Source organism: Podarcis tiliguerta, assembly GCF_965153285.1.
Source record: "Podarcis tiliguerta genome assembly, chromosome: 2".
In the NCBI taxonomy this organism is placed as follows: domain Eukaryota; kingdom Metazoa; phylum Chordata; class Lepidosauria; order Squamata; family Lacertidae; genus Podarcis; species Podarcis tiliguerta.
In genome coordinates this window covers 13,057,012-13,081,193 of record NC_139535.1, presented here as the reverse complement: position 1 = coordinate 13,081,193, position 24,182 = coordinate 13,057,012, and the positions used below count along the sequence as shown (strand labels likewise).

Here is a 24,182-nt window from a genome sequence, read left to right as displayed (position 1 = left end):
GCTCCTTTCCTTTCCGCTGGTTGCTGCGCCAGCGCCTTGGGCACCGCGCTTTGTTGCGCTAGGAAGGGGCGGGTGCAAGTCGGAGGTCTCTCTTCGGGCGTCGTGTCATGTTAAGAGCCTGAAGCAAAATGCTCTTCCCCCTCACATCTGGCCCGCTTCAATGAGCCATTTCCAAAGGGGTAGCTGTGCTAGGCTCCTGGTCACATTTCACCCGTCCTCGCAAAGGCAGGTTTAATAATAATAATAATAATAATAATAATAATAATAATAATAATAATAATAATAATAATATTAGTACCCCATCCATCTGAGTTGGGTGCTGGACGGCTTCCAGTACATGTAATCAACATAAAGGTGAAGGTAAAGGGTAAAGGGACCACTGACCATTAGGTCCAGTCATGACCGACTCTGCGGTTGCGGCGCTCATCTCGCTTTATGGGCTGAGGGAGCCGGCGTACAGCTTCTGGGTCATGTGGCCAGCATGACTAAGCCGCTTCTGGCGAACCAGAGCAGCGCACGGAAATGCCGTTTACCATCCCACCGGAGCGGTACCTATTTGTCCACTTGCACTTTGACGTGCTTTTGAACTGCTAGGTTGGCAGGAGCAGGGACCGAGCAACGGGAGCTCACCCTGTCGCGGGGATTCAAACCGCCGACCTTCTGATCGGCAAGCCCTAGGCTCTGTGGTTAACCCACAGTGCCACCTGTGTTAAACCTTAAAAAAGGCTTCCCTATACAGGGCTGCCTTCAGATGTTTCCTAAATGTTATATACAGTGACCTCGGGTTACATACGCTTCAGGTTACAGACTCTGCTAACCCAGAAATATTACCTTGGGTTAAGTACTTCAGGATGAGAACAGAAATCGTGTCGTGGCGGCACGGCGGCAGCAGCAGGAGACCCCATTAGCTAAAGTGGTACCTCAGGTTAAGAACAGTTTCAGGTTAAGAACGGACCACCAGAATAAATTAAGTTCTTAACCCGAAATACCATTGTATAGAATTGGCCACTACAAGAATTGGATGGTGGACTAGACTGGCCTTTGATCTAGCAGGGCTCTTATTACATTCTTTAAGTCCTTGTGTCCCATTTCTTGCAAAAGCATGCGTGTTCTTCACATGCAAATAAACATGCCCCTTAACACCCCCCCCCCCCAATGTTGATAAACTAACCCCACCTGCAGAGAGCCAGAGGGATCAGCCCTGTTACCTTTTAATTAACTGGTAACCAGAATTTCATCCCTGATTGGCCAGAAGAAGGAAACACTCACACCCGAGGACCATTTAAAGGTTGGGGTGTGAGAAACATACACCATTGAAGCCCAAGAAGTAGATGCTCGCAGGTGGTGGTGTTTTTAAATAGTTTTTAAATAGTTGTATTTTGGAAGCAATGGCATTGGTGAGTTGGAGAAATTTTTTTTTTAGAAATGCTATTTGCTTATTGTGAGTGTGAAGTTTAAGGGTATGATAATTATCCATGGCAGGTGTGGGGAATGCTTGATATTTCAGGTGAATTACGACTTTAAAGTCACACTTTAAAATCAGGTCAACCAAAGGCCTGGTTAAAGAGGAACGTTTTTGCCTGGCGCCTAAAGGTGTATAATGAAGGCACCAAGCAAACTTCCCTGGGAAGAGCATTCCACAGATGGGGAGCCACTGCAGAGAAGGCCCTGTTCTCGTGTTGCCACCCTCTGGACCTCTCAAGGAGGAGGCACATGAAGGAGGGCCTCAGAAGATGATCTCAGGGTTCATAGCTAGTCCTCATGGAGTTCTTCCATAAAGTGGGTGAGATGAGTAAATCCAATGGCCATCAAAGGGCAATTGATACCTTGATTAGGGTCAACCAGAATGGGATAAAAATCATGGACTGGTTTCTGTTTCAGTATAAATAGCTTACTGAAAAGACTTGGCATTGAGTTTAACTAATCTGGAAAGATCTTATATTAGCACTGTATTTCACTGTGCCACTGTATTCTGCTCTGGTCAGACCTCACCTGGAGTACTGTGTCCAGTTCTGGGCACCACAGTTCAAGAAAGACACTGACAAACTGGAACGTGTCCAGAGGAGGGCAACCAAAATGGTCAAAGGCCTGGAAACGATGCCTTCTGAGGAACGGCTAAGGGAGCTGGGCATGTTTAGCCTGGAGAAGAGGAGGTTAAGGGGTGATATGATAGCCATGTTCAAATATATAAAAGGATGTCACATAGAGGAGGGACAAAGGTTGTTTTCTGCTGCTCCAGAGAAGCGGACACGGAGCAATGGATCCAAACTACAAGAAAGAAGATTCCACCTAAACATTAGGAAGAACTTCCTGACAGTAAGAGCTGTTCGACAGTGGAATTTGCTGCCAAGGAGTGTGGTGGAGTCTCCTTCTTTGGAGGTCTTTAAGCAGAGGCTTGACAACCATATGTCAGGAGTGCTCTGATGGTGCTTCCTGCTTGGCAGGGGGTTGGACTCGATGGCCCTTGTGGTCTCTTCCAACTCTATGATTCTATGATTCTAGCAGCAATCATGTAAGAGGACTACAGTTAAAATGATTGTCCACAACTGATTCCTCTCCCCATCTGAAGTATTCTGTTCTCCCAGTAAGAACAAAAGGGGGGGAACTGTGGTAGACCATATGCTTTGCATGCACAAGTTCCCAGATTCAATCCCTAGCTAGGCTGTTATCATATCAGTATATAATTGACACCTAAGAATAAAATGAGCCAGATTCGCCAGTACTACCTCCCCACAAACAAGTAATTTATATTGGATTATGGTATACCATACAATTTTCCCCCAACTGCATCATTGTCCAGGGCAGTATTGCTCCTACCTCTAAAACCTGTGTTTAAATATATTTCTAATGACATTTTCCCATGGATTCTGTGCCTATACAAAGAATCCAAAGTTTGGAAATTGTTTTGAAATATTTTGTAACCAAGTTTCCTTGCACATATATGCCCTTTGTTCCTCTGGATATCAGAAGACTGTCTTCTTGGCAGCTGATTTTTTTATGTACCAGTGATTTACCATTTTAAATTTACCATATTATTTAACCTGAAATCATTTTCATGCTCTAATTAGATACACTAAATTAGATACCCTAAAAATCACAAAATCAAGTCTGAATTATTTTGATTTTAGTACAATCTGCCCAACCCCTAATTTCAACACCAAAGATTAGCATTAGTATCACATTTGTTTTTAAAAATGTTTAAAATTGGGTGTAATGACCCTGGATGTCTGAAAGTCATCAATCTGTTTAAAGACCATAAAGAGGCAGTTGACTTTAATTTGTTTATCTTTATTTATAAAGTCCAAGAACCTGAGGCTGAAAAAGATTATACTATGAGAAATAGGAGCCCTTGAATCTTTCACATCCTTCCCCCCCCCCCTTTTTTTTTTCTTTTAGCAAATGGTTGCCCGCTTGAATTTGAAGGCCGGAGAACGCATTGAAATGAAAGCCAAGGTGCCCCGAGAGGCCAAAAGGTCTGTATTAATAGTGAAAATTGGATATTTACATTTTCCCCTTGTGGGAGATTGCAACCAAATGCAACAAGCAAGCATAGAGCTAGTTTGTGCATGAAGGGGTTAAAACAATAGAGCTGTGATTCCTAGACACAGGTCATGCCCCTTCTTCTCTGATGAAGGAGGAAGTGACACCATCTCTCCCTGTCCCTATCCCTTTCCCTCCGCCATGTAAATCAACCAGGTCAGCATTTCAAGCACAGAACGCTTGTTCAGAACTACAATCTGTATGTTGTACTCAAGAGTATGCTATCTGTGTTCTCTTTGCTGCTGCTTGGATAAATGCATAAACCTGGCCTTTGGAACGTTTTTGTAAGTAAAGCATTTTAAACTTACTATACTGGTGTGGTCTGGTCAATGCTAAGAGGGATAGAAAACAAAGCACCGTATGCAACAAAATGGGATATGGAAAAGATTTGTCAGCTCGAAATTCCCGCATTCTACTGCTGAACTTTGCGAGTTTAAACTCTGCTACTGGAGGCCCTCTCCCACTGGAGAGTGTGTTAAGGCCCACGTTTTGAATCTAGGCACCCAGCCAATCATTTTATTTATTCACCCCACACACGTGGGCCACAAGGATTAGATATCTCCCCTCCCTCGATACCTTTAATTTTTGCATTTTGGAAACATTCTTTGCTTGGAGAATTGCATCACAAAAAAGTGCAAATTTTGAACGATGGCTTCATGTCAGTTCTCATGAGTCAGTTTGATAAGATTTAGCCTTGAATGCAAACTGAATCAAATTTCTACCCCATCCCTGTGGGGAGGGCCTGGTAAACCTTGTATCTATACTACAAACTGTCTCTGTGTGCTAATATGTACAGGCATGATATTCCATAGGGTACTCTTGGGGCCGTAGCCTTCTAGTAAAGACAGTACAGTGGTACCTCGGGTTACATACGTTTCAGGTTACCTACGCCTCAGGTTACAGACTCCACTAACCCAGAAATAGTACCTCAGGTTAAGAACTTTGCTTCAGGATGAGAACAGAAATCGTGCTCCGGTGGAGCAGCAGTGGGAGGCCCCATTAGCTGAAGTGGTGCTTCAGGTTAAGAACAGTTTCAGGTTAAGTGCGGACCTCCGGAACGAATTAAGTACTTAACCTGAGGTACCACTGTATTGAGTTGGATGGACCAATGCTTTAGCTGAGATTGCAGGGGGTTATTCTATAACTCTGTATAAAGCATGTTTTCCCATGTTCCTATCAGCTTTACCTTTCATATAGGCCAGAATGCCTCGAATCCGCTCCTTCAATTTACCGCTCGATTTGAGACTTTCAACGGAGATAGGGTCGTCGTTTTTAACTCTGAAACGGGGAGAGAGCGGGATCTTCTCTTGGACCTGGGACTATTCGTCACAGTAAGTAAGAGGAGAGCCCTGTTGCAGGAATAACTAGCAGGGAGAACAGCTGGGGATGTATATCTGAGACCTAAAGGATAAACCAAAGCTCAGTATTTCAATATAATGAGGTGGAAGGGTGAGGGGACCTTGATATAAAACAGGAATGAGGAATCTGTGGCCATTGAGATGTTGGACAAGAAGTTCCCATAATTCCTAATAATTAGCCCTGCTAGCTGGGACTGAGGGGAGTTCCACAAACAGCTGGAGAACCATAACTTCCCAACCGATGAAATAAAATGTTCTCATCCTGCATATTTGGGCACCTCCAAATGGCCTGTTTACTGAGCACTCATCCTGATTTGCAAAGCTTACAAGGAGGCTAGACTATATCCAGTCTCCAATTAAAGCTGCTTGTTATTTTTAGGTGGGATAGAATAATACCCCTTATATCTGTATTATGAACAGTTTCGTGATTTTTGATGCCTGCCGCTGTTTTTTCTCCACAGTAAACACGGCCAAGTTTAAGCAACCAGGGCTGCATTCAGATGGCACTTTATTATTATTATTATTATTATTATTATTATTATTATTATTATTATTATTAATTTATACCCCACCCATCTGGCTGAGTTTCCCCAGCTACTCTGGGCGGTTCCCAATCGAATGTTAAAAACAATACAGCATTAAATATTAAAAACTTCCCTTCAGATGTCTTTTAAACATATGATAGCTGCTTATTTCCTTCACATCTGAAGGGAGGGTGTTCCACAGGGTGGGCGCCACTACCAAGAAGGCCCTCTCTCTGGTTCCCTGTAACCTCCCTTCTCGCAATGAGGGAACTGCCAGAAGGCCCTCAGCGCTGGATCTCAGTGTCCGGGCTGAACGATGGGGGTGGAGACGCTCCTTCAGGTATACAGGACCGAGGCCATTTAGGGCTTTTAAGGTCAGCACCAACACTTTGAATTGTGTTCAGAAACATACTGGGAGCCAATGCAGATCTCTCAGGATCGGTGTTATGTGGTCCTGGCGGCCACTCCCAGTCACCAGTCTAGCTGCCGCATTCTGGATTAGTTGTAGTTTCCGGGTCACCTTCAAAGGTAGCCCCACGTAGAGCGCATTGCAGTAGTCCAAGCGGGAGATAACTAGATCACGCACCACTCTGGCACCACTCTTATCTCATTGACATTTCCTTACCTGCTCTCTCCACCCCCTCAAGTTGATGTGATATTTCACACACTGTAAAAGCTGCTTCCTGAAATCTGGTGGAATCTAGCGGAAAAATAGATCTCATTTCTTTAAACCGTTTCCACCAGAAATCCATTTGCAAACCCATTCACTCGGAAAATTGAGATGTATGTTTACAGAATTTGCAGTGGTATACCAGCATAGTGCTCTTTCCTACCATTTAAAATTTAGTGTGGCATGCTAGCACCTTGATCCAAAAGTCACAGATCAGTGACACAACAAGGTGTTGCTGTTTCAAAACAATGCTAGAAATAAGGACAGAAGCGCTAGCATTTTAACCAGTAAAACTAACACAATAAACTCCACATCTGAATGCAGCCCTTGTATTAAACTCATGCCTAGCACTGTGTAGTTAGGCTTATACAGTGGTGCCTCGCAAGACGGAAAACCCGCTAGACGAAAGGGTTTTCCGTTTTGGAGGTACTCCGCAGGACGAATTTGCTATGGGCTTGCTTCGCAAGACAAAAATGTCTTGCGATTCCTGGGGGGGGGGGTTTCGCTCCCCACCCCCTTTTTCTAAGGCACCAAGCTGCTAATAGCCTTTTAGCAGCTAATCCGCTAATCCCTTAAGCCTTTAATAGCCGCTAATAGCGCTAATCCGCTAATGGGCTTGCTTCGCAAGACGAAAAAACCGCTAGACGAAGAGACTCACGGAACGGATTCTTTTCGTCTTGCGAGGCACCACTGTATTCTCTTGGCAAGTCTCTAGCTTTCCCTCTTGTCTGTCTGCTAACATCATAGCAATGGTTCCTATTCATGCAAATCAATATGACAAAAGATGAGTAGTTGATCTAACTCAGGCACCTTCAACCTTCAGCCCTCCAGATGTTTTGGACTGCAATTCCCATCATCATCACTGACCACTGGTCCTGTTAGCTAGGGATCATGCGAGTTGTAGGCCAAAACACCTGGAGGGCTGCAGGTTGGGAATGCCCGATCTAACTCTTCATTTCTCTTTCCAGGTAGCGTTCTCCTTTAACGCCCAAGATATGGTGTTGGAAGTTTTCAACCGGCCAATTATTAGACTCCCAACCCCACCGGGAATGCAAGTGGTGGAGCACCTCGCTGTAACTGGTGATATCGATGTTAAATCCATCTCGTTCAGCCATCTCTTTCTTGCCTCTGGAAATGGTAACTTTTTAAAATGACGACATGGTCTTCGATTCTTCCCATTAGTTCTTGCGGTGGTTAGTGTGCAATGTAAGTTTCTTTTAAGAAAGCCAAAGCAGATTTAGCCATGTAAAAGACTTGGGAAGTAGCCATGGGCCGTATTCTTGCTGACTTTTGTTACCACTGTTGCTTTTATTTTGGAATAAAGCTGCTCTTCTCTACCTCTCACTGCCTTGATTCTTGTATACAACAATTCTGTTGCACGACTATTACTCAACCTCCAACAGGTTACATACGCTTCAGGTTACATACACTTCAGGTTACACATTCCGCTAGGCATGATATTCCATAGGGTACTCTTGGGGCCGTAGCCTTCTAGTAAAGACAGTACAGTGGTACCTCGGGTTACATACATTTCAGGTTACATACGCCTCAGGTTACACATTCCGCTATCCCAGAAATAGTGCTTCAGGTTAAGAACTTTGCTTCAGGAAAAGAACAGAAATCGTGCTCCGGCGGCGCGGCGGCAGCAGGAGGCCCCATTAACTAAAGTGGTGCTTCAGGTTAAGAACAGTTTCGGGTTAAGAACAGACCTCCAGAACAAATTAAGTACTTAACCTGAGGTACCACTGTATTCCACGAGCATTGTTTTCCTCTCTAAGCGCCATGCCACCTGGGGCAATGCCATGTTTCTGACGATAAACAGTGAAAATATTCAAGATTCAGAATACAGTGGTACCTCAGTTTACAAACTTAATCTGTTCCTGAAGTCCATTCTTAAACCAAATCCGTTCTTAAACCGAGTAGTGCTTTCTCTAATGAGGCCTTCCACCGTTTGGCTTCCGTTCGTAGACTTAGGCAAAGTTCACAAACCGGAACACTAATTCCGGTTTTGCAGAGTTCGTAAACTGAATAGTTCGTAAACAAGACTGTTTGTAAACCGAGGTACCACTGTACTTGTAATGCAGTGGGCTTGATCTCAGTGATGGCTGGTGCCCAAGGGGAATGGAATGCCATTATTTATGATCTAGTTATCTCCCGCTTGGACTACTGCAATGCACTCTACATGGGGCTTCCTTTGAAGGTGACCTGGAAACTACAATTAATCCAGAATGCAGCAGCTAGACTGGTGACTGGGAGTGGCCGCCGAGACCACATAACACCGGTCTTGAAAGACATACTCTGGCTCCCAGTACGTTTCCGGGCACAATTCAAAGTGTTGGACCTTTAAAGCTCTAAATGGCCTCAGCCCACTATACCTGAAGGAGCTTCTCCACTCCCATCGTTCTACCCGGACACTGAGGTCCAGCGCCGAGGGCCTTCTGGTGGTTCCCTCACTGCGAGAAGCGAGGTTACAGGGAACCAGGCAGAGGGCCTTCTTGGTAGTGGCACCCACCCTGTGGAACACCCTCCCACCAGATGTCAAGGAAATAAACAACTACCTGAGTTTTAGAAGACACCTGAAGGCAAGGGACGTTTTTAATGTTTGATGTTTTATTGTGTTTTTAATACTCTGTTGGGAGCTGCCCAGAGTGGCTGGGGAAACCCAGCCAGATGAGCAGGGTATTATTATTATTATTATTATTATTATTATTATTATTATTATTATTATTATTATACTGTATTTATCAGTTGCTTTCCTCACAAAAGTGACCCCAAGGGGACTGATACAAAAACATAAACACTAAAACCAGCATAAACAAGAAGGCAAGGGAGGCCTGGGGGACCGTTGAAATTGCCCTATTAGAAGGACTTGTGGCTGATGTTCATCTTAAGGAACTGGGAAGGCCTTAATGTACTTAGGCTCAAGTGGCTTCGGGCTTTATTATATATCATTCATTATATATCACCAGATCTTTGAACCTGGCCTAGTAGTGACTCAGCAGCCAATGGGGCTCTCTGAGTAACCTGCTAAAATAACTTATGGGGTGTGTGTGTTTTATCCATGTGAGTCGCTTATGTTTGCAAATGGGCCCATGCCCCCCTCCCTGCAAAAAATAAAATAAAGTGATCGTGGCCCCTGGATTATGTAACTTGCATGCACTGACATATACAAGAGAGACGCCCTCTGACATTTCTATGTCAAACTCAAATGTACGTAGGAGAAGATACAGTGGTGCCCCGCAAGACGAATGCCTCGGAAGACGAAAAACTCGCAAGATGAAATAGTTTTTCGTTTTCTGAGTTGCTTCGCAAGACAGATTTCCCTATGGGCTTGCTTCGCAAGATGAAAACGTCTTGCGCCTTTTTTTTTTAAACCGCCAATGCATTCCTAGGGGAAACCGTCAATACACATTGGTGCTTCGCAAGACGGAAAAAACTCGTAGAACGAAAAAACTCGCAGAACGAATTAATTTCGTCTTGCGAGGCACCACTGTACTTTCACATTATAGCAGTGACCCTCACTTTCCCTTGTTGTGGGAAGTAAATCTCCTTATCGTAATTGAAACTTAAATGAACTGTGTCAAACTCGCCAGCAAATCACTATAGCACAGGAATCCGATACAAGAAGCTGCACTGCCAGGTACAAATACTGTGACACACAATCTGGTGAATTATGCTTTAATGCTGTCATATAAATCTGTCGAGCTTTACTCTATTAGTACCTGGATGGAATATTTGGTCCTAGTTCCTACCAAAAAGACCTCTGAGGCGAGAGTCCTGTATAAAAATTCCCAACATCAATTCATTTTGTAGCTATCTTGTATTTGCCGACGTCATTTCTTTACTGCCTTAGGTTGCAAACCCTTCCACAGCTGTGTGCAACAATAAAAGCAAATCATACAAGTGTTTTCTTCTTTTTAGTACCCCTTGGCACCCAAAGCATTGCAACAAAATTTAAAACAACACCAATATTAACAACATAGCCTCAAAAAATTAGTAAGTGAACGTAACAGGTGGAAGTGTCTGTGTCGAGCCAAAGGCCCTTTAGGGCTTTTTTGGCTTTTTTAAAGGATTGGCTTTGAAAACCTTTTTTTTTTTACTAAACAAGGAAGCTGCCAGAGCATCCTGAGATCGTCACCAGGCCTGCTCAAAGCATCTGTTGGGCCCAGGACATTTTTCATGTGTGATCAACTCTCCTCCCACCCTGGCCTGTGATCCAGATCCGTACAGGAACCCCTTCAAGCTCTGCACACCACAATGGGTTAATACTTGAGTTGCTAGGTAACCCCAGAGCCTTTGTTTCTGGCCTGCTGCCTTTGGCTCAAACATGGCTGTTCTCCCTTTTGAGCTTGGTTGGACTGACACAAGGGACATGGGTGGCGCTGTGGGTTAAACCACAGGACCTAGGACTTGCCGATCAGAAGGTCGGCGGTTCAAATCCCCGTGACAGGGTGAGCTCCCGTTGCTCGGTCCCTGCTCCTGCAAACCTAGCAGTTCGAAAGCACGAAGTGCAAGTAGATAAATAGGTACCACTCCGGCGGGAAGGTAAATGGCTTTTCCGTGCGCTGCTCTGGTTCGCCAGAAGCGGCTTAGTCATGCTGGCCACATGACCTGGAAGCTGTACGCCGGCTCCCTCAGCCAGTAAAGCGAGATGAGCGCCGCAACCCCAGAGTCAGTCACGACTGGACCTAATGGCCAGGGGTCCCTTTACCTTTAGCCTGACACAAGGGGAGGGGAGAGAAAAGGAAGGGGGGAACCAATGCAACTACAGGTCATATCCACACCCTGCACTGTGCTCCGAGCCAGATCCCATCAATGACGCACGTGAGGACGGGGGCCGAGTTGTCAACAACGACGGCCTGATGATGTTAAGTACCAGTGCTCGATTGCAGGCAATGGGTCAAAGTCCGGCACTGCCACCCCATTGACTGCCACCATCACAAGAGAGTTTGCCACTTCGTTGGAAAGCTTCAACCTCTCGTAAGTCCTTATCAGGTTCATAACAACGCAGCCCCGCTTACAGCTTCCTGTAGAGATCCGTAAGCATGCAGAAACTGAGGCGAGTTTGCTCAGCAAAGGAAACGCTTGGCGCTCCGCAATGGCCTTCTTGCACAGCTCTGGAAACAAAAGGTTCCTGGCCACCTTTTTAAGTTCGGCCCATTCATCCAGCAGCCTTTCCGCGCTGTAGCTCAGAGGGAGAACGTACTCAAAATATTTCGCCATGGAAAGCACCTCAGCGTCTCCAGAATTGGCAAGGCAGCTCCCAGCAGCAGGCCGGCACACTGTATCAAACACTTCTGTGCTTTTTAAGAGCTGGGGCGACATCTCGCCGTCAAATCTCTGGTGCAGGTATTCCGCCCCGGTCAGGATGATTTTTGCTCGGTCCACTTGGAACCGGAACTCTCCCATCTCAACCACATCCAAGGAGACCCCTCTGAAAGAACCGTCCTTCACGGCGGCATTAAACTCTTCCTCCTTCGGTCCCGGCTGTTGGAGGAGGCTTTGCAAGGCGAGGTAGGCAGCTTCTACGGCAGCAGTCACTTGCCCAAGCAAGACGCTATCTCTCTGGAACACTTCCGAGAGGGGTTTGTAAACCTGAAGGAAGTCGATCAAGAAGTGGGAAAACTTGACAAAATGGAAGCTCCTCAAGAACGTCAACATGCCTTTCGCCTTCTGCCCCTCGTGGCTGCTGGATTTCGACAGGCGCTCCATGTGAGCAACCAAGGCAGGCAGGCTTTCAAGAAGGACGCTTAGAGTTTGCCTCTTGCTCACCACCCACCTGACACTGTTTGACTCCATTAGTTTGGCCACCTTTTCGCCCAGGCGGGGAGCCGCGCCCTGCAGCTCCCTCAGTCTTTCGGGAGAGGCTTGGAAAAACTTGAACATCGCCCTGATGTGCTTTTCGCAGTCCTTCACAAAGTCGACATCCCTGTAGCAGGCGCCGATGGCCGCATACTGAAGCTTGTGGGTGACACAATGGGCCGGGGACAGGCGAGGGATCACCTCTTGGAATTTGGCGACGAGCGCACTTTTGCAGGCCGCTATGCTGGCCGCGCCGCCTGTCGCAAGGCCCACGACCCACCCGGGTTTCCTGAAAGGGATCCGCAGCTCATCCATGGCTGAAACGGCGGCAGCGAAGCAGGCGTCGGCTGTGTGGCCGGGCAAAGACGCCAAGCAAAGGTACGACTCCTTCACTTCCGCTCTCTTGAGGTAGCGGATGTAGATTGCCAGGCAGGGCTGGTCGGACGAATCCGTGAAGCCGTCCAAGAGGAGGCAAGCGCAGGGTGAGCGGCAGATACTTTCAAGTATCTCCTTCCGCAGTGTGTCCGCGATGCACCTTATGAAGAGAGTGCATGCCACCCTGTTCCTGTACCTGGGGATGATGGGGGCTCCCATAACCTGCAGGAGGTCCAGCGCCTTCTCGTAATCGTTCAGCGGCTTCGAGTGGTAAGCGATGTCGTAAGCGGCACTGAAAAGGTGCTCCATGTTCCTCAGCACGTAGCTGGACATCTTAGTCAAGCGCTCGGCCGCCGGGGCGCCATCTGGGTCCTCCTTAGCTGTCAGCGCTCGGACGCAGAGCTTGTGAGCGTTGCTCTTGTCGTGGTGCTTCAGAGTCTCCACTTTGAACGGCCGGGTGTATCCCGTTACTAGTTTGGACACTGGGCCGTGAGCGGGCGGCTTCTCCTTGCACACCACGCAGTAGAGGGTGGTCTGCCCTTTGTCGGCCTCCAGCCATGGGAATTGAGAGAACCATGACTTTTGGATAGATCGAGGGCCTAGCGTCTTTCGGGCTGCTCCCACTGCACCAGGTTCCCTTCCGCAGCCCTCTGGATACAGGTTTGGAGGCCACACTTCCATTGGGGGGCACAGTGAGAGAGCATAGTCATCCATCGGGTCCTTTTCATCTGTGTCGTCCACCATTTCAACCTTGATTATTCCTTTTGGAGAGAAATTGGAGGGATAATATAGGTTGGTTGGTTGGCGTTTTTAATTAGATCAGATTCCCAACTTGCTAAGTACTGCAGGCCCCGTTTTTCAAAATGAAATAAATATTATTATTATATTATATTATTATTATTATTATTATTATTATTATTATTATTATTATTATTATTTTCTATGCCACCCATCTGACTGTTGCCCCAGCAACTCTGGGCAGCTCCCAATTTCATATTATTATTATTACCATCATCATCATCATCATCATCATTTTATTTTATTTATACCCCACCCTACCCAGCCAAGACCGGACTCAGGCAGCTAACACCAGGTAAAACACAATTGATTAAAATACAACTTCAAAAAAAGATTAAGTACAACATTAAAATGCAGCCTCATTTCAGTAGAAACTCAAATCAAAAGTTTTGGGGGGATGAAAACGTCAAATCTTCACCAAGGCCAACTATCCAGACTGGTCCTACGTGGGCCAGAAAAAAGCCAGGGAAGTCCCCAAATAGGAGTTCCTTCACAGAAGGAGAAAAGGAAAAAGTAAAGAGTGGGAGGGGATCAAATTGATTCCAAGCCAAAGGCCAGGCGGAACAACTCTGTCTTACAGGCCCTGTGGAAAGAAATCAGATCCTGCAGGGCCCTGGTCTCATGAGACAGAGCGTTCCACCAGGCCGGAGCCAGAGTTGAAAAGGCCCTGCCTCTGGCTGAGGCTAATCTGACTTCTTTAGGGCCCGGAATCTCTAGGGTGTTTCTGTTTATGGACCTTAAGGTTCTCCGCAGGGCATACCAGGAGAGGCGGTCCCGTAAGTACCGTAAATAAATAAATAAGTCAATAAGTAAATAAAACATCAGCCTACTTTTGAAATTTTTGCTATCTCTATGGTAGTTTTTGTTATGTGAATGGTGCCACAGTTCCCCTGGGTGGGCTACACAGACCTCCTGTGGTCCATGGACCACCAATTGGGAGCCACGTGTTATGAATGTGTTAACAACAAAAATCCCTGCTACCAACATAAACTGGTAACTGACACTATTGCAACAAATTTTTGCAAGCCCTGATGCGGGTGTAGCCAGGATTTATGTGGGGGATGGAGGGCAGGCTTCATGTTAGATTTTTATTGATTTACTTGATCGAGGGGGGCTGCCTCCCTCCCCCCCCCAGCTACGCCCATGCACTCTGTGTATGTTAGAATCCCTGCTCCATGATTAGTCACGGGATTGTTGTCTATCACATGACGGTATATGTTTTGACTCCACAGAGTGGGAAGTGACGGAGACAGGATGTTTGTGTTACTGTGTTCTGTGAAGTGGGACAATTGTCCTTTGCTTTTTCTCTTTGCTGTCTGATACTAGAGAGAGAGGAAGGCATGTTGCAGTGCTCCGTGTGTGTTTATATGTAAATAAAGTAAAGGGACCCCTGACCATTAGGTCCAGTCGTGGACGACTCTGGGGTTGCGCTCATCTCGCTTTATTGGCCGAGGCAGCCAGCGTACAGCTTCCGGGTCATGTGGCCAGCATGACTAAGCCGCTTCTGGCAAACCAGAGCAGCGCACGGAAACGCCATTTACCTTCCCACCGGAGCGGTACCTATTTATCTACTTGGACTTTGACATGCTTTTGAACTGCTAGGTTGGCAGGAGCAGGGACCGAGCAACGGGAGCTCACCCCGTCGCGGGGATTCAAACCGCCGACCTTCTGATCGGCAAGCCCTAGGCTCTGTGGTTTAACCCACAGCGCCACCCGCGTCCCTGTAAATAAAGTAGATTAACCAAAATGCTGAGTTGCTGAGGTCTGTCACACGCATGATGTGCAAACTCTGCGAATTCCTAAGTGTGCCGGTGTCTGTTGGCATCAGTTGCTGCGATGTTCGGGCAGAAGAAAGCTTTTGAAGCTCCCAAACGAAAGACCAGGAGGGAGAGAACATGCCAGTCGGGCATGTGTCTCTGCCAGGATCCTACTCGAGTGTAGGACGAGCTCCGGACAGTGTCGGCTCTTCAAGTTCCAGCCAGGTGATTGTTGGACCTTCGAAGTGCCACCTGCTATGCATGATTTAATTTCAAACTATGTGGGCTAACTCAGGGACGCGGGTGGCGCTGTGGGTAAAAGCCTCAGCGCCTAGGGCTTGCCGATCGAAAGGTCGGCGGTTCGAATCCCCGCAGCGGGGTGCGCTCCCGCTGTTCGGTCCCAGCGCCTGCCAACCTAGCTGTTCGAAAGCACCCCTGGGTGCAAGTAGATAAATAGGGACCGCTTACTAGCGGGAAGGTAAACGGCGTTTCCGTGTGCGGCTCTGGCTCGCCAGAGCAGCAATGTCACGCTGGCCACGTGACCCGGAAGTGTCTCCGGACAGCGCTGGCCCTTGGCCTCTTTGAGTGAGATGGGCTCACAACCCTAGAGTCTGTCAAGACTGGCCTGTATGGGCAGGGGTACCTTTACCTTTACCTTTATGTGGGCTAAAACTGGCCATCTGATGGCAAGCGATAGACAGGTGGGCAGTCCCGCCCACTTATCAAAGTTGGCCTGCAGCGATGAGTTTCCCAACGGCATCTTTGCTGCTGGCTTACCTGCCAGTTTACTGGAAAGTCAGCAGAGAGCTCAGAGGACAAGGAGCAGCCGCCAGCACTGATGGCTGTAGTACTAAGGAGGGGGGGGGAGCAACTTGTTGAGACACCCACCCCCTCCATAAAAAGGGACTTGTGGCCCTGATAACATCCTCACGCATACGCCATGCAAAGGGAGCAGAGACTCGACAAAAACAAGAGGGGATGAGACTTTATGGAAACTCACCTCCAAGGTAGCTCGGCTGAGGCACTGAAACCTCCGACATTAGGCAATCTGAGTGGATAGAAGTAGAATACAGTGGTACCTTGGGATACAGACGCTTCAGGTTACAGACGCTTCAGGTTACAGACTCCGCTAACCCAGAAATAGTACCTCAGGTTACAAACTTTGCCTCAGGATGAGAACAGAAATTGTGCTGCGGCGGCAGCGGGAGGCCCCATTAGCTAAAGTGGTGCTTCAGGTTAAGAACGAATTAAGTTCTTAACCCGAGGTACCACTGTATTTAAAAAATACTTAACTAGAAGGGAGAGAAGAGCTTATAGGCTCTGAACAAGCTTTATGAATATCACTCTGGTGCATAGAAAGTAGGGAATGATGAGCCCAGAAGTGGCAGCTGTTATTATTAATTAGGTTTCTTTAATCCCCTCTGTCCTCCCAAAGGAGCTCAGGGTGTCAAACAAAAAGCTGAGCAGTGAAGTCATTTTCATTTATGGATTTGGATTTACACCACTCCCTTCCACCAGTTCCCAGGGCAGCTAACTATGTTTTTTAATTATTATTAATAATAATAATAATAATAATATTTATACCCCGCTCATCTGACTGGGTTTCCCCAGTATATGAAAAACACAATAAAACATCAAACATTAAAAACTCCTAAATTTTTATTCCAGCATATATTAAAACCAAAACTTGGAATTACAAATATTACAATATAAAAGGTAAGTGGAAAAGCTGTCACTAGAAGTAAAGCAGCATTAAAAAAGGATTCACAACAGGCTTTAGAACCTTGGAAAAATCAAATGATCTTTGCCTGGGGGCGGAGGCCAAAAGTGGCATCGAAGTCGACACCAGGCGAGCCTCTCTGTGGGAACATTCTGTAATCTGGGAGCCACCACTAAGTAGGCCTTTAGCTCTGTATCTGCCCGCCATAGGCAAAGTAGTGAGGCCATCACAGGGGTTGGAAGAACTTACCTCGATGTTCTTGTCCCCCTGGCTGGTTCTGGCTAAAAGCAGATTCTTTGCAGGAAGCGGTTTCTCGGATTAACTGGGAGTTTGGCACAAGGTGTTCTGCAAGGAAGCAATGATTGCATATTTAGACTCGTGGGGTGGGGATCGATTGATCTGTTCCACCAAACACAATCTCACCATAGGGTAAATTAACATCTCCGCATGCAAAACGCAGGGAGACCCATTGCGTCCCTACCCACCCACCCACCTGGGACCCCTATACTATACAGGCCCTCTTTTCGCCTCCCTCACAACAAGGTTTTGGGCAAGTTACACCATCTCCACGTTCTGCTTACTCTGGTGAGTTTTCTGGTGCAAGGTCAGATTCTTCCGCAAGGCAAAGCCCCGCCTGCAGTCATGGCATTCGTAAGGCTTCTCTCCCGTGTGGGTCCTCATGTGCCCGATCAGAGCATATTTGGAAGAGACTATTTTCCCACACAGGGGGCAGGTTGCTTTTTTCTTCGCCGTCTTCTTGTCACTTGCTGTTTTGAAGCGAGGGGAGGAAAAACAGGAAGCTGTCTTAGACAATAACACAAGGAGATCTTGCTGGACCTAGTCCAATATCTGTCAGTTTGCATTTCTTAATGCATAAAGTATTGATCTGATGTGTAGAGATCTTTCCCATTCTGAATAATACAAGAGGATTCTAGAAGCTATTAGAAGCTTCTCTGTGTGAAAGAAGCAGGCAGAAAGGTCATGATTGTTTGGGTTATACCTTCTGGGAAGCTGGTTTAAACTAGTTCTCTTATCTCTTCCAATTAAGATCATGCTGACTATAAATATAGGCCAAAGGGAGCCTGGGTTTTACTTTCTTTTTCTTGCTCTCTCTCTTCTGGTGTGGTGTTCGGTACATAGTACAGTGGACCCAGTATGAGGGAGCTGTATCTCTCGTACACGTTTGCTATGTTCTTTTATTTGTTTAATCAGTAGAAATAAATTAGGTATGCAACAAAACCTCCTTTGCTTCCGTTACTCTGCTGCTTTTGAGGTGCTCACAATAGCAAATGTGAGTCCACTGCACCAGGACCTATTCCTCAGGAATGCTGCTCTGCTGTTCCTGCGTTTCTGTGATCGGAAGGTCGGAGAATGTGCTCCCAACCCATGTAGGCGCTGAAGATGTGGGCTGTATATGGGTGTACGCTCATCCAGACCCCCTTAATATTCCACAGCGGGCCCCATTGGGCCTCCCCATGCCTGCAGCAGGCCTCACCTTTGATTGCTTTTTCTCCCATATCTTGAACCCAGGGCTCTGCTCCTTGCTCCAGCCAGAAGATCAAGGTTGGTTTGGCAACTGGAAAACCTGTTTGGGAGCAAGGCAGGAAAAAAGAAAAGGGCCATGAGGAAGACAGTGGCACAAGAGGCAATATAGATCCCTACGCAAACTTTTAACATCCCTGGAAGTTTAAGGAGCAGAAACAAATGGAAATGTGTGCAACAGACAGTGCAATCATATGCATGTATGCTCAGAAGTTAACCCCACTGGTCTCAATGGGGTTTTCTCCTGGGCAAGTATAGGATTGCAGCCTTACGCTGGTAAGACCTTGTTGCTTATCTTCTTTCCCAAAAAAACCAACACACACCGCGACTCGTCTAACTCTGCTGATCACTCACTCTGCACCATGCAGGAGTGAATGTCACTATAATGTAAAATTTAATTCAGTCATCTGTGCAAGAAGGTAACATTGGTATGGCAGGATGCAATGATTAATGGAATAATCTCTCTTTCATAACTTTATAATTCAGGGTTATCATGTGAAAGCATTCGTGCAAAATGTAATTCGCTTTGGGAATGCATTCATTGCTACAGGATGTCCATTAAGCTTAGCAAATTAAAAAAACAACAACCAGTATCTCGTCTGGATTAATAATAATAATAATAATAATAATAATTTATTTATACCCCGCCCATCTGGCTCGGCTTCCCCAGCCATTCTGGGCAGCGTCCAACAAAATATTAAAATACAATAACCTATTAAACATTAAAAGCTTCCCTAAACAGGGCTGCCTTCAGATGTCTTCTAAAAGTCTGGGAGTTGTTTTTCTCTTTGACATCTGATGGGAGGGCGTTCCACAGGGTGGGTGCCACTACCGAGAAGGCCCTCTGCCTGGTTCCCTGTAACTTGGCTTCTCGCAGCGAGGGAACCGCCAGAAGGCCCTCGGCGCTGGACCTCAGTGTCCGGGCAGAATGATGGGGGTGGAGACGCTCCTTCAGGTGTACTGGGCCGTGGCTGTTTAGGGCTTTAAAGGTCAGCACCAACACTTTGAATTGTGCTCAGAAATGTACTGGGAGCCAATGTAGGTCTTTCAAGACCGGTGTTATATGGTCTCGGTGGCCGCTCCCAATTAATTAAGTGGCCATTTATTGGCATCTGTACCATACATTCTAATGACCAGTGTTGTGCTTTCCACATATACATTTAGATCTTTTACATAAATAAAACTGCTGGGAGACACGGGCAATTCAGAGTTTCCCAGGTCCTGTGACCTTGGGAAATAGTTCTTTACCCAGGGAGGCCACGTTCTCGTAGTTCTCTTGCATGACCTCCTTGTACAAGGCTTTTTGCTCTGGCTCCAGCAGATCCCACTGTCCCTTTGTGAAACAGACGGCCACATCCTCAAAGGTCACCGGCTGCTGGAAGGAAAGGAAACAAAGTTCAGCCTCAGGCACACCACCCAAAAAACCCCTCACACCTGAACCAAAACAGAGGAACAATAGATGCAACTCCCTGCAACTTGGAAAAAATGAGACCTGGCCCGTATATGCAGCAGGCAAAATAGGCTGCACCACTGCAAATGGGGGGGGGGGGGAGGTGTTTTTTAAAAAATATCGCCCTACACTAAAAGTACAAAGAACAATGGACTAGCAGGCAAAGGGCCAAGCTGCCTTTCCCCACAGATGTGCTTTTCTATATGCAGGGTGTGGTGTTTCTGTATATCATCATCATCATAATTTATTATTTATACCCCACCCATCTGGCCGGGCTTCCTCAGCCACTCTGGGCAGCTTCCAACAAAATATTAAAATACCGTAATGCATCAAACATTAAAAGCTCCCCTAAACAGGGCTGCCTTCAGAGGTCTTCTAAAAGTCTGGGAGTTGTTGCTCTCTTTGACATCTGCTGGGAGGGCCTTCCACAGGGAAGGCGCCACCACCGAGAAGGCCCTCTGCCTGCTTCCCTGTAACTTGGTTTCTCGCAGTGAGGGAACTGCCAGAAGGCCCTCGGCGCTGGACCTCAGTGTCTGGGTAGAATGCCGGGGGTGGAGACGCTCCTTCAGATATACTGGACCGAGGCCAGTATAATGGAAGCATTAATGGAAGTATTAAAAAATGTTATTCCCACTGGGATCAATGTTCTCCCATTTTATTCTATTGTATGCAATTTCTCCCTGTGTGTGTGTCTGTTTGTGTCCGTAGGAATTTAGGGTTGGGGGTGAGGAAGATGGTGGGACAGTGATAGCAGACTACATCTGCTTCCACAGATTAAAAACAGACTTGTAAAGGGGGCTTTGAAGCTTCCTGGTCAATTGAATGAAAGGGGTTTGGGGTTTCTCCCATATAGCCAAGAGCTGTGCCATGGTAGACCACACACCTGGGCAGACTCTACCGCAACAACGTCCTTTTCCCAAGGAGGAGATGTTGACCTCAATTGAAACACGGAAAACTTTTCAGAGCCTGTGTGAACAAGAAACAAAACTGAGGACACGTTTTCGGTGAAATTGATTTTCATATATAAAAATATTTATATACCACAAAGCGAGATGAGCGCCGCAACCCTAGAGTCGGTCACGACTGGACCTAATGGTCAGGGGTCCCTTTACCTTTACTATTCGCAGTGGTTTATGAAAGCTATACGTGTTGTTGTTTAGTCGTGTCCGACTCTTTGTGACCCCCTGGACCAGAGCATGCCAGGCACTTCTGTCTTCCACTGCCTCCCGCAGTTTGGTCAAACGCATGCTGGTACCTTCGAGAACACTGTCCAACCATCTCGTCCTCTGCCGTCCCCTTCTCCTTGTGCCCTCCATCTTTCCCAACATCAGGGTCTTTTCCAGGGAGTCTTCTCTTCTCATGAGGTGGCCAAAGTATTGGAGCCTCAGCTTCAGGATCTGTCCTTCTAATGAGCACTCAGGACTGATTTCCTTCAGAATGGATAGGTTTGTTCTTCTTGCAGTCCATGGGACTCTCAAGAGTCTCCTCCAGCACCAGAATTCAAAAGCATCAATTCTTCGGCCATCAGCCTTCTTTATGGTCCACCTTTCACTTCCATACATCACTACTGGGAAAACCATAGCTTTTACTATACGGACCTTTGTTGGCAAGGTGATGTCTCAAATTTAATTAATAATAATAAATACACATTTTCCCAAAATATTTGAAGCTTATAGGAATGAAAGGCATATCTGCAGAAAAGGTGGGACACAGGAGCGGCCAAGTATTATTAATACTATTTTGCCCTTTAGCAAAACAGCAAGTTATGAAAAGACCTGAAGAGACACGAACAAGCAGGTTCCCCTTCCGTTTTTGCCGAAACCAGGAGACATTGTGACCTAGTCACTGCCTCTCAGCCTAGTCTACCTCGCAGGGTTCTTGTGGGGATTAATTGAAGAGGTGGGGAAAACCAGATGCACCACACCTTGAACTCCTTGGATTAAAAGGTGGGATAGAAATGCAAATTCTGTTAGTCAGTAAAGAGAAGAGAGAGACCCTTTAGTTTGACGCAGCCCAGCTCCTCTCGCCTTTTGAAACGACAGGGGCGCAGGAATGCTCTAGGTTCCCTTCAGGCGCCTAACACAAATTGGTAATGAATGAAAGGAATTTCAGCGGTCCCGGAAGGCAAGAAGTCGACTCATTCCAAGATTTTTGTCTGCAGGTATGAAACCAACAAAAACGCCACTGAGCAGCGGGGATGTGGGTGGGGACAAGAATGAATGGACCGACAGTCAGGGGGTGATGCGCCCCTGAAACAACCGGAGCTTGGACCAGGCAGGATTTTATCCAAATGAAGTCCTTTCCTTGTTTTAGAGTCGAGGTGAGATCTTTGCTTTGGGGGTGCCACTACGACACTAGACTGTGCCTGATCCTCCCCCCATATGGATTCAGTCTAATTCCCCCAAACAATAAGCCTCTCTCCATCCCATTCTCCGCCGCCGCCCACACCCCACATATTTCTCTCCCCATATTTCTCTCCCTTGCTTAGCACCACCGCACGTCGAGAAAGACAAAAGGCAGCCCGGGAGCCGACGACGCCACCCCTAAACTGCAAAAAGGAGCCTTACATAAATAAAAAGTGCATTGAACCCGATTCTCCCCTTCATTCCCCTGCGCTGGGTCTCTGCTTGCCTGCAAAGCTGATGTCTTCAGTGCAGTCCCGCCGCTCCTCGGGGCCGCGCTCTGCTGTCATCGGGGGCGCATCGGGAGGCTCCCAGGCAGCGATCCGTCCAGCAAAGGGATCGCCCCTCTTTCCTGAAGCGGCGGCGGCGACCCACTCCATGACTCCGGCTCTGCATCCGAAGATCAGATCCACTACACACACGCTCGCAGGAAATCTATCGGCTACGGCGCGCCAGGCGTCCCCTTTCCTGCTGCTCCATTGGAGGCGCCGAGAGCAGCCGGCCTGGTCCCGGGGAATTCCGGGAGTTGTAGTCTCCGAAGCTCCACCCTTTCCCCACTAGTTAATCTGATTCAATTCAGCGCTGAGATTCTGGTGGTGCTGATGCTGCTGCAGGCAAGCGGCCCTGCCGTTTATTGTTGTTGTTGTTTAGTCGTTTAGTCGTGTCCGACTCTTCGCGACCCCATGGACCAGAGCACGCCAGGCATTCCTGTCTTCCACTGCCTCCCGCGGTTTGGTCAAACTCATGCTGGTAGCTTCGAGAACACTGTCTAACCATCTCCTCCTCTGTCGTCCCCTTCTCCTTGTGCCCTCCATCTTTCCCAACATCAGGGTCTTTTCCAGGGAGTCTTCTCTTCTCATGAGGTGGCCAAAGTATTGGAGCCTCAGCTTCAGGATCTGTCCTTCCAGTGAGCACTCAGGGCTGATTTCCCTCAGAATGGAGAGGTCTGATCTTCTTGCAGTCCATGGGACTCTAAAGAGTCTCCTCCAACACCATAATCAATTCTTCGGCGATCAGCCTTCTTTATGGTCCAGCTCTCACTTCATACATCACTACTGGGAAAACCATAGCTTTAACTATACGGACCTTTGTTGGCATGTCTCTGCTTTTTAATATGCTGTCTAGGTTTGTCCCTGCCGTTTATAAGAGCTGCCAAAATAAGAGGTAAGGGAGCGAGCGGTCATTGATTCTGTCACATGCATGACAAAGAATGGAGAATTCCCACTGGAAGGGGACGTGGGCATCGGAGACCATGCAATGTATTTTTGTTTTGAAAAAGCAGGTGCAAAATTGGTCCCGATTTCTCCTCCGCCTGAAATGGTTAGACACGCTTTCAAGGTGGGACATTAGAAGCTACTCATCAGCTTGCGCAACCGGCAAGGCAATGTGGCACGTTTTCATCAGCCTAACACAGTTTTAAGGTCCATTCATAAGTACAGATTTGTAAATATGCTTCAGTTGCAGTTTGGAAAAAGCCTCCGGTTAGAATATCGAAGTGTTTATATTATTCGCTTAGCAAAAACTTACCTATATACCACTTTGAGTGTAATAAGAACTAAGCAACCTACAAGAATTGTTGTTAAAATCATCCATAAAAATAGTTGGACACAAATAATTAAAACAGTTTAAAGATAATTAAAATAACAGCAAGAGATTAAAACATGTCAATGTCTACATGTCTGGCTAAAGGTAAAGGGACCCCTGACCATTAGGTCCAGTCGTGGCAGACTCGGATTGTGGCGCTCATCTCGCTTTACTGGCCAAGGGAGCTGGCGTACAGCTTCCAGGTCATGTGGCCAGCATGACTAAGCTGCTTCTGGTGAACCAGAGCAACGCATGGAAACACCGTTTACCTTCCCGCCGGAGTGGTACCTATTTATCTACTTGCACTTTGAGGTGCTTTCAAACTGCTAGGTTGGCAGGAGCAGGGACTGAGCAACGGGAGCTCACCCCGTCGCGGGGATTTGAACCGCCAACCTTCTGATTGGCAAGTCCTAGGCTCTGCGGTTTGACCCACAGCACCACCCGCGTCCCAACATGTCTGGGTAGGCTTGCCTTAATAAAAGTGTATTCAGCGGTTGCCGAAGAATATAGCAAAGGTGCTGATGTCAAGTGGCAGGGAGTTCCAAAGTGCAGGTGCTGTCACACAAGATCAATTTCTTATAAGTGCAGAATGCATGTTATAGGGTACCTGTAACAGAACCAGTTCCACAGAATGAAGCAGTATTGGGTAAACTGTTATGT

At 47.0% G+C, this 24,182-nt stretch overlaps 2 protein-coding genes across 5 annotated transcripts in view; one reads left to right on the top strand and one right to left on the bottom strand.

Moving 5' to 3' along the window:
* Nucleotides 1-24,182, top strand: part of LOC310670718 (macrophage mannose receptor 1-like) — a 225,773-nt gene that overhangs the window by 146,665 nt on the left and 54,926 nt on the right. The gene's annotated exons all lie outside the window — the stretch shown is intronic.
* Nucleotides 9,993-22,438, bottom strand: LOC310670139 (zinc finger protein 862-like). 4 transcript variants are annotated; one of them, XM_083424880.1, is made up of 9 exons: nt 22,104-22,438; nt 20,420-20,502; nt 19,335-19,461; nt 18,040-18,129; nt 17,126-17,311; nt 16,794-16,889; nt 15,825-15,872; nt 10,811-13,030; nt 9,993-10,450 (listed from the first exon to the last, which is right to left on the bottom strand). In XM_083424880.1, the coding sequence occupies exons 3-8, from the start codon at nt 19,366-19,368 to the stop codon at nt 10,938-10,940; spliced, it is 2,547 nt and encodes an 848-aa protein (XP_083281006.1). In that variant the 5' UTR covers nt 19,369-19,461; nt 20,420-20,502; nt 22,104-22,438; the 3' UTR covers nt 9,993-10,450; nt 10,811-10,937. The 4 variants fall into 4 exon arrangements, with proteins under 4 accessions (XP_083281006.1, XP_083281004.1, XP_083281005.1 ...); XM_083424878.1 differs by having other exon boundaries at nt 22,168-22,438; XM_083424879.1 differs by having other exon boundaries at nt 19,335-19,458; nt 22,168-22,433.